The sequence below is a fragment of the Lupinus angustifolius genome, unplaced genomic scaffold (assembly GCF_001865875.1).
Source record: "Lupinus angustifolius cultivar Tanjil unplaced genomic scaffold, LupAngTanjil_v1.0 Scaffold_21_140, whole genome shotgun sequence".
Taxonomy (NCBI): domain Eukaryota; kingdom Viridiplantae; phylum Streptophyta; class Magnoliopsida; order Fabales; family Fabaceae; genus Lupinus; species Lupinus angustifolius.
Window position 1 is genome coordinate 12926 of NW_017719679.1, and position 8925 is coordinate 21850.

General features: G+C 31.5%; 1 protein-coding gene across 4 annotated transcripts; it reads left to right on the forward strand.

Moving 5' to 3' along the window:
• Positions 1-792: 792 nt before the first annotated feature.
• Positions 793-3925, forward strand: LOC109338303. Of its 4 annotated transcripts, none has more exons than XM_019575508.1 (3): positions 793-894; positions 2234-2935; positions 3691-3925. In XM_019575508.1, exons 2-3 carry the CDS (start codon positions 2303-2305, stop codon positions 3901-3903), a joined length of 846 nt encoding a protein of 281 aa, XP_019431053.1. In that variant the 5' UTR covers positions 793-894; positions 2234-2302; the 3' UTR covers positions 3904-3925. The 4 variants fall into 4 exon arrangements, with proteins under 4 accessions (XP_019431053.1, XP_019431051.1, XP_019431054.1 ...); XM_019575506.1 differs by lacking the exon at positions 793-894 and adding an exon at positions 919-1047; XM_019575509.1 differs by lacking the exon at positions 793-894 and adding an exon at positions 919-1043 and having other exon boundaries at positions 2240-2935.
• Positions 3926-8925: the final 5000 nt, after the last annotated feature.

Genomic DNA, 8925 nt, shown 5'->3' on the forward strand with positions numbered 1-8925 from the left:
TAAGTGAAAGGAATATATAATTGGGTTTGATATTTCATCTTAATTCAGAATATTAAAACATTAGATCTATAAGTTCATTCAGTTTATACTCTTCAACTCATCCATTTCTACACAATATGAGACTACTTCTTCACACTTAATTAGAATATCCAACATCACCCCTCAGTTGAGAGTTATTCCCCTTTCAGCATTAGACATACTAGAGCTTATTCAGCTCTCTATCTATTTGCACCATTGTTAGCTTACTATCAATGAAATACGCCGTCTTTACCTCTTGTTATGAAGACTTTCGATAAAAGGATTCCATGTAGATTTATCGACCACTTGTCGCTTCAATACTCAGTTAAATCGTTGAACCATAGATCTAATACTAGGTCTTAATTGATAGGCTATATTCTTCCATGGGCTAATGAATACAACGCCGAAAAAGGAGAAACACCTAGCTAAAATATAAATGCATAAGAATGTAATATATAGATATCACTTGTTCTTATTTCGGTCGTAATATTTTGTCTTAGTTTAACAAAAAATATCACTTAATTATTAAAATTAAAAATTCGAAAAACATAAAATATGATTTTTGTATTACTTTGACAAAATTGATTTGCTAGAGATAGGAGGATATAACCATTTTGGGATACATGATCTGTATTCGTATCCAATATCTGCATATATAGCTTTAGCTGCGCTACTCGGAACGAATATGAGGAACAAGTGTCATGCATGCTGCATTACAACGCATAGAGGAAAGTGTTGGTGTTTCATGTTTTTTGCAGCAAAATAGGATCGACACTCATTATTACATGCTACATCTCTTTCATCGGCTACGGCAACGCTTTCATTTTGAATCAATCGTTTTCTTCATTTATCTCTTCTCTTCTGACCATTTCGTTTGTAAGATTAACATTTCTCCTCATAATTTTGTCTCTTTTATTTTCTTATCTTAGCCTCATTGTTTTCTGTACTATTACTGTTTATAACGATCTTTGAAGTCTCCTTTTCGACTCGTCCTTTTCATCATACTCTTTTGGTTTTCACAGAGGGTATGTATCGTCACATTTCATAAGAGATGTTAAGTTAATTAACTTTAAATTGCACTGAGTTTTCTGTCTATATTTATATTCATGAAGTTATGTAACCAAACCTGGAACTTATTCAATTTGTACTTACCTTGATTGGCATTGAATTGATGGTTATCTCGTAAATCCATGTTTCGTTATATGAACAACATTAATCACATTTATACATCATCTTACAGTGATTTTATCTAGTTTTGTGCATAATTGCTCCAGTAAGTGATATGAGGGGTCATGATCGAGAACAGAAAAGTGCATAAAAAACAGTGGCAAATTTTTTTTTTATGCAACACTTTTACTATTTATGGTGACACTTTTGTCATTTACATCTAATGTGCTGATACTTTTACTCTGATATATAAAAGCAAAAGTCAAGAATTTGCCTCTCAGAGGATTCTGAGTGATACATATAAAAGGCATTTCTCTCATAAAATGTTTTGTGGACAACATTTTGATAAAGATTAAACACAAAATTTAATGTTACAAATATTTGGACTATTCATTGATATCTTGAATGATGTTTATAGAACAAAAATCACCTTCATTAATGGAGAGACAATTATATAATTTTGTATTTGTTTTTAAAGGCAAAAGTATAATTTTATTATAATCAAAAAGCTAGATGAGTCATTGGAAATTATATTTTCCTGAGTTTTTTTGAAGCATTTGTCTCTTCATTAATGGAGATGATCCTAACTTATGTTTATCATGTATACACAGGTTTTAACATTTAATTAAACCTGATTTTTTCTCTATTTTTTACCAACAAAAAATTACATGACTTAGTGGTAAACTCCTAAAAATATTTTTGATCTCCAATAATATCATTTTTTGGATTGGGATTGGCCATTAGATAAAATTGGACGGATGAAAATAAGTGTCACATTGTTGCTTAGAAACATCGGTTTATATTGTTTTTGGTAAGATTCCATCTCGAAAAAGTAACACAAATGCATGTCTATAACTCAATGTGGGACTTAATTACTTAACCGTTTTTAGCATCAGATTATAATTGATTTCATTGCATTATGATTCCGCCCCTAAATAGAAGTGAGAGATGAGGTTCAATGATGCTTATGAAGCATTTTATTGTTATCTTCAATGATATCACATGCAATAATGTTATATGTTAATGTAACAGCCTCTTTTGTTCCCAGATTTAGGGTCCAGAAACCAGAACAATAATCTGACTCAGTGAAATTACTAATAATTAAGGAAAAGAAAACATGTCGGATGTGTCTCTAGTTGCGCCTCGCGCGACACCATCATCAGACCAATCTGTGCCTTCGCCCGCAGCAGCAGGAGCAGGCACAAAGCAGAAACAGCAGCATACAACAGCATCAGGTGGCATGATGGGTTCACTGCGCCTAATAGAACTTCAGCTAGTGGCCTTCATTTTGGTTTTCTCAGCAAGTGGCCTTGTTCCATTACTTGATCTTGTTTTCCCTGCACTTACCTCAGCTTACATCTTAGCACTTGCACAATTTGCATTCCCGTCACACGACACATCATCATCAAATCATGTTTCTTCATCAAAGGAAGAGATCTTCAAAGGAAGCAGATTGTTCAGGATATATGTTATTGCTGGCACTACCATAGGGCTGTTCTTGCCACTTGCTTATGTGCTTGGTGGGTTTGCAAGAGGGGATGAGCATGCTGTTAGGTCAGCAACTCCACATCTTTTCTTGCTCTCATTTCAAATATTGACCGAGAATATTATTAGTAGTTTGTCTTTGTTTTCGCCGCCTGTGAGGGCGTTGGTGCCCATGATCTATACTATTCGGAGGATCTTTGTGGATATTGATTGGATCAATGATGTGTGGATCAACAAGGCTTTGCCTGCAAATGCACAGGTTCAGGTAATTTTTGTTCAATTTTCTATATGCACATCTTTTTCACATCTAGTTAACAATGTATTACTTTCTTGTCAATTTGCATTATGTTTGGTGAACGTTTAGCAAAGTAAGAAGGAGGGTGGTGGTGGATCCTAGTGAAGTTGGGGGATAAATATAATCCCATGAATCTAAAATACTCTAGAGAAGTGCATAGGAAGAGTTAGCTTCAACCTCATCAATGCTTACTTTCCTATTCTCTGGTTCATTGACTATTTGGGTTTTGGGGGAAGAAATTAAATATAAAAAAAAATTGAGAATCATAAAATACATTTGTGAGATAATTCTCAAAACTTACATTTTCATATATCTCTTCCCAAATTCAACTTACGTACGAAGTAAGGCTCTATGCAAGATTTAAAAGTTAGGTATATGCTTTTACAAAATAATCATTGCTCCAGAGGTGATAGATTATTACAAATACTATTAACTATAAGAAAATTTTCATTTCACACTTATATTTCTTTTGTATTATCAATGTATCATCTCACTCTATGGATAAATAACTAATCACTTATGGGGGTCTGGCTGATCCTCCCAATAAGTGTTGCTGAAAGTCAACATCACTTTTCAATCTTGCTTTATAAATATAATTATTGATATAAAGACTTTTTTTCATTTCTTTGCTTTCAAACACGTAGATTATATCTTCAAACCCAGGACTAGGTTAAAATTATCTTCAAACATGTAAGAGAGAAATGAATTGCAATTGTTGCATGCAGGACATTGCATGGTATTGGTTTGGGAAGGGTCTGGCAGTGGCCAACATGGCTTATTTCTGCATCAATCTGTTTGGTTTCCTGATACCAAGGTTTCTTCCAAGAGCTTTTGAGAGGTACTTCCAAGAGAAGGGAGAGATCTATGCTAAGTCAGCAGAGGATAAACGATCTGCTCCTATCAACAAACCCCAATTATCTGAGAAGAAGAGAGATTAAGAGCTTTAGCCAATTTGACTTAGCTTCCTATTTTCTTTTATATTAACATGATCTATACTCTTATAAATGTTTATGGTGAGCGTACATAGATATTATAGTCAAAATTAGCCTAAAGTTAAACGTGGCTTTCTATTACACGAGTGAAACTACAGTTATAATACTGGAGCTTGGTATAATGGTTCAACGTAAAATAAATTTATTGATATAGATATTATTATTCACATCATATAATATGTGACCATCAAATTTCTGTTGACATGAAAGATAATTAAAAATTAATTTTACAAAGGTTACTAATTTTTTAAATGAAAAAGTCATATTGATTATTAAGAGTTATATGGTTAAGAATTATTTATTGATTTAAATAAATATTCTATCTGTGATTAAGAATTATCTATTATTTCAAAAAAAAATCAACTAGTTGTTCAGAGTTATATATTAATTTAAAAAGAATAAATTTTATCAGTTTTTGAAAGAGTTAAAATTGTTATTTAATGTTATTTTTAGAAGTTATGCATGTATTTCATATCAGGATCACATTTTCAACCGTCAATAAATCCGCTGACCTCCACTTGACAAACGTGAGAGAGAAATACTAGAAAATAGACAAAAAATCTCATATCTCATTTGAAGTGTATGTTCTCTGATAGTGGTCAAGTCATCATAGTTGTGGAGTCGAGAGGGTAGTCGTGACAATAGAGAATACATGTGATTTAGACACAAAAAATACACCATTATGCATGCATATGACCCTAACTAATACGGGAAAGAACAACTCTTTCATAAGATAATGATCCAAACTTTTAGACCTACGATAAAATTATAGCACACTTATCTATAACAGTATTATGGTATGACATGGTGAATGTTAACTTTGTTCTTAAGTAGTGATTGGTCACACTAACACACAAAATGCCAACATATAACATAGATTATAAAAACATCTCGTGCACAAAGCTCCCACCTAATAGGATGGGGGAAAGAATATATATAACTTTACTCTTATAAAATATATATTATTATCCAGATTTAAAAACATAAACCCTAGTATATTAAGCAAATGTATCAAAAGGCCCTAACTGGTTATTAAGAGTTATTTGTTAATTCAAAAATGAATAAATTCTATATGTTTTTGAAAGAAAGATGCAATTATTATTAATATTTTTTTAAAGTTGCATATTTATATCTTAGTCTCACATTTTTGACTATAAATATTTCGACTATAAATAAATTCCCTAACCTCCATTAGAAACAAATCATAGAGAACTACTACAAAATAGATAAAAATTCTTAGATCTCGTTTTATATGGTTGTTCTTCCATAGGCGCTAAGTGATGTGAACCCAAATGAGCCAAAATTGGATCATGATGAATGCTCCACGTTCAATTCAAGGGAGTCCTCACTTCATTCATTATGTGACTTTGCATATGGGCCAAAGTGGGGAAAATAATTCCCAACCCTTTTAAGTAGGGCACGACCATGTTCTAAGGATGGCTAGGACATATTTATTACGTCCTAAGAGGGTTCAATCAAGCTTTTAATTTGTCTTGGTCTTATTTGAATTTCAGAATAAATGATTCTTTGAAGAGCATTAATTACAGTCAACACCATTAAAGCTGGCATGGGAATTTCGTGCAACTCATTCAAGGCAAGTCAAGAGTAGTTAATTCCATGGAGTAATTCGTGCAAAGACTTAACTTTTAGTCAAGCATGATTAATTCAAAGAGATGTATTTCGTGCAAGAGATTAAATTCATGAAGATTATTTGTGCCAACCATTAAATCACTTCAAGAGTGATTATTCCTTGAAGTTTTCGTGCAAGACCATTAATCAAGTCAAGCATGATTAATTCAAGAGATGTTTTTCGTGCAAGGCATTCAAATTGATTCATGAAGACCAAAACAATTAAGGGTGGCCGAATTCTTCCCAAAGAATTAGGAAATCTTAGACTTTGTGTTGTGGTGCCATCACCCTTCAATCTTCACCATCTTCTTTTATCCAACACATTTCCATTCGGCCTAAACATTCACCATCAAAAGAACCACTCAAACCGTGGGTTCATTGCACCAAACAAGATAGATTGTTGAAGAAAAGGATCTCCTGAAGAGGTTCTCATCACTAAGCCATTGTCATTTGTCGCATACAAAACATTACACATTTTATTCATTTTAGTTGTGTAGTCGTATGTCTTGTCCGACTGACATTCAATGTCATGTGATATTTCAGGTATAAATAAATCTTTGAACTTCCACTTGAGACATATTAGAGACAAATAGCAGAAAATATACAAAAGTTCTCTTTTATATGTTTATTCTTTGGTAGTCTCTAAGTCATCATTATTTGTATATCCCAGAAAATGACACATGTATTCATGTCTCATGCGCAACTATAAATTGTGTCCCCTAATTGTTGATTATCATGTAGTATTTCAGGTACAATATTTTATTCTTTTTTGTTCATTTATTTATTTATATAATTAAATAGTTAATTTATTAAATTTCATTTTTTATGAATAATACATATTTTTTAAATAATTAAATAATAACTACTTTATTATATTTCATTTTTATGAATAATAGTAAATATTTAAGTTATATAATTAAATAAATAAATAAATAAAAATTAAAGCCATCAAAGTTAAACAATAAAAAATTAAAATATTAACATATTAATTTCAAGGAGTTTAAGATGAAAGTTCCAGATCAACTTTACCTCTTTATTAATAAAAATATAGTATAGATAAAAAAGGATGATAGCACTACAAAACAAAAAGGATTTAGGCACAAACATTTTGCCACACTTTTAGACACTAGCAAATTCAAAACTAAAGCCCAATTTGCAAAGATAACCTCTCACCTTCTCACACATCTTCTCACGCACCTTCATCACTCTCTTATTTACAACAAATTTATCCATTCATTCTCTTTGTCGTAAATAACAAAGCACTTCACCATAGCTATTATGCAAATTGAAATAACTTGGATAATGTGATTGAGTTGTTATATATTCTAAAGTTGTCCATTTCAAGGAGAAACAAGGATTGGTTCACATAGATGATAAAAATCCAAATTAGATGAGAGGCATTCACGTGTGATTGATAAAGAAGCAACCATATTCGCTAAACCAATGTATGCTTTACAGTGCCAACCCTAGAGTTTGATATCTTCAATAACTCCATAAGGAACTTTTGCTCTTCATCTTTACTATATGGTGATGTATTTTGCTTTACTCTTATGGTACATATTCATGACATAATAAAACAAGTTTGGGCTTTATTTATCATTTATAGGCAGCCATAACTTTGAGTGTAAATACCATACATCATATCCCCATAGGTTCTTTAGAATTTTGCTGAGTTTTTAAGGGTGTGTTAGGTATCTCGTTAGCAAAATGGAGATTTGGTTAACAGAGGCCTGGTAATTTAGTTTTGAATAAAAATGGGTTTATAGTAGTTGATATGTTTAGTTATTTTATTGCTAAAGTGAATTTGGTAGATAGATGTTGTTAGGTCGTTGTAACCTTAATGACCTCTAGTTGTATGATTACCAAATTGGTATATGAATATTGATAAAGATGAGGCAATAAACAATAAATTTTGGTATTATGGTAAGGGTAGTATTGAAATCTCAGATTGGGTTTTAATGAGCAAAGAAAGATTTGGTTTGTGTTTATATATGTATATGAGAAGGGAAGGGATTGACCCTTGGTTTTTGGGTTGAGGTGAAGAGGACTTTTTGTCAATAAGTGGCAAATATTTTCTTTCTAAGTTCTAATCGAGTCAAACGCGATAAACCAAGGATTCTTAATAAAAATAGAACTATGATAAGTGACATAGAATGAAAAAAGGTGGTTGGTCTTTTATAATGCAGGTTTTGTTAATAGAAAGAGGTGTGGTAGTTTCCTTTTGTGTAATATATGTATCTTAATCTATATCAATAGCTAATAACTTTCGTTTAATATAAATTGAGATTTAACAGGAATGAATAAGTGAATGTTGTAGTAATTTTAGAAATTGTAATGGATTAAAGGCCACTTAATCTATATCAACCTCTGTATCAATAACTTTTCTCAAGCCATCACCAATTCTTGACAACTCTGAGTGGGTTAAGGGCCAAATCATTGCCAAGCTAATGTTGTATCTGTTGCAAGATGCAACTCCGCATGAATATCACTAAATGCATAGTTTTCTTATTCATGTTTGTAATAAGCTATACTATATATAGGGAGCGACTCACGTGAGAACATTGCACTATTGTGAGAAATTAGAACAATTAATATCTATATAAATATTTTGCATGTCTTTATATTATGTATTTTTTTAAAAACTATTGTAATCTGTTAACAGAGCTCAAAAGTAATTCTTTGTTGTGGCTGCTTGGGAAAATAGCTTGAAAGCAACTCTTGATGTTGAGCTGAAAAAAATTAAGGTAATATTTAAGTTGTTGTTAAGTTAATCATTAATATGATCACATGTCTTTTTCTATTATACATGACATCATGATGCATGACATCATTTTAGGATCATTGCTTTTTCTATTATTGAACTTTAGTGCATGCATGAAAGGGTTGATGATTTGAGAGAATATATATATAAGAAGTTAGTATATGTGCAAAGGGTGAATAATTTCCCTATGTACCTGATGTTAAAATTTTGATTTTATGGGATTATGCAAGATATCTGCATTAAATGAATCTGGATCTCCTTCTTGAATCCTACTAAGAGTTGTTCTGCACCATATATATGTACCTGATGTTAAAATTTTGATTTTATGGGATTATGACATTGATGCAGACATGCATCTTTATAGTATATCAAAATAAATGATACCAAGATATCTGCATTAAATTGTTTTCAACTAATATGACTGAATTTGAAAAACACCATGGTTTAATTTGTCATGCATGCTTGCATTGAGGTAATACTTAAGNCAATGCTTCAATTTATCATTTATCACTTATCAGTTACTATATGTTTTTTCTTCTTATATTGGCTATGTTTTTCTTTTAATTTACTTGTTCGGA

What these genes read in the sequence shown, in the direction of transcription:
- LOC109338303 (XM_019575508.1), top strand. Translation starts at nt 2,303, where the DNA reads ATGTCGGATGTGTCTCTAGTTGCGCCTCGCGCGACACCATCATCAGAC. An exon ending in CTGCAAATGCACAGGTTCAG is followed by an intron (nt 2,936 to 3,690) that starts GTAATTTTTGTT and finishes TGTTGCATGCAG; the next exon opens with GACATTGCATGGTATTGGTT.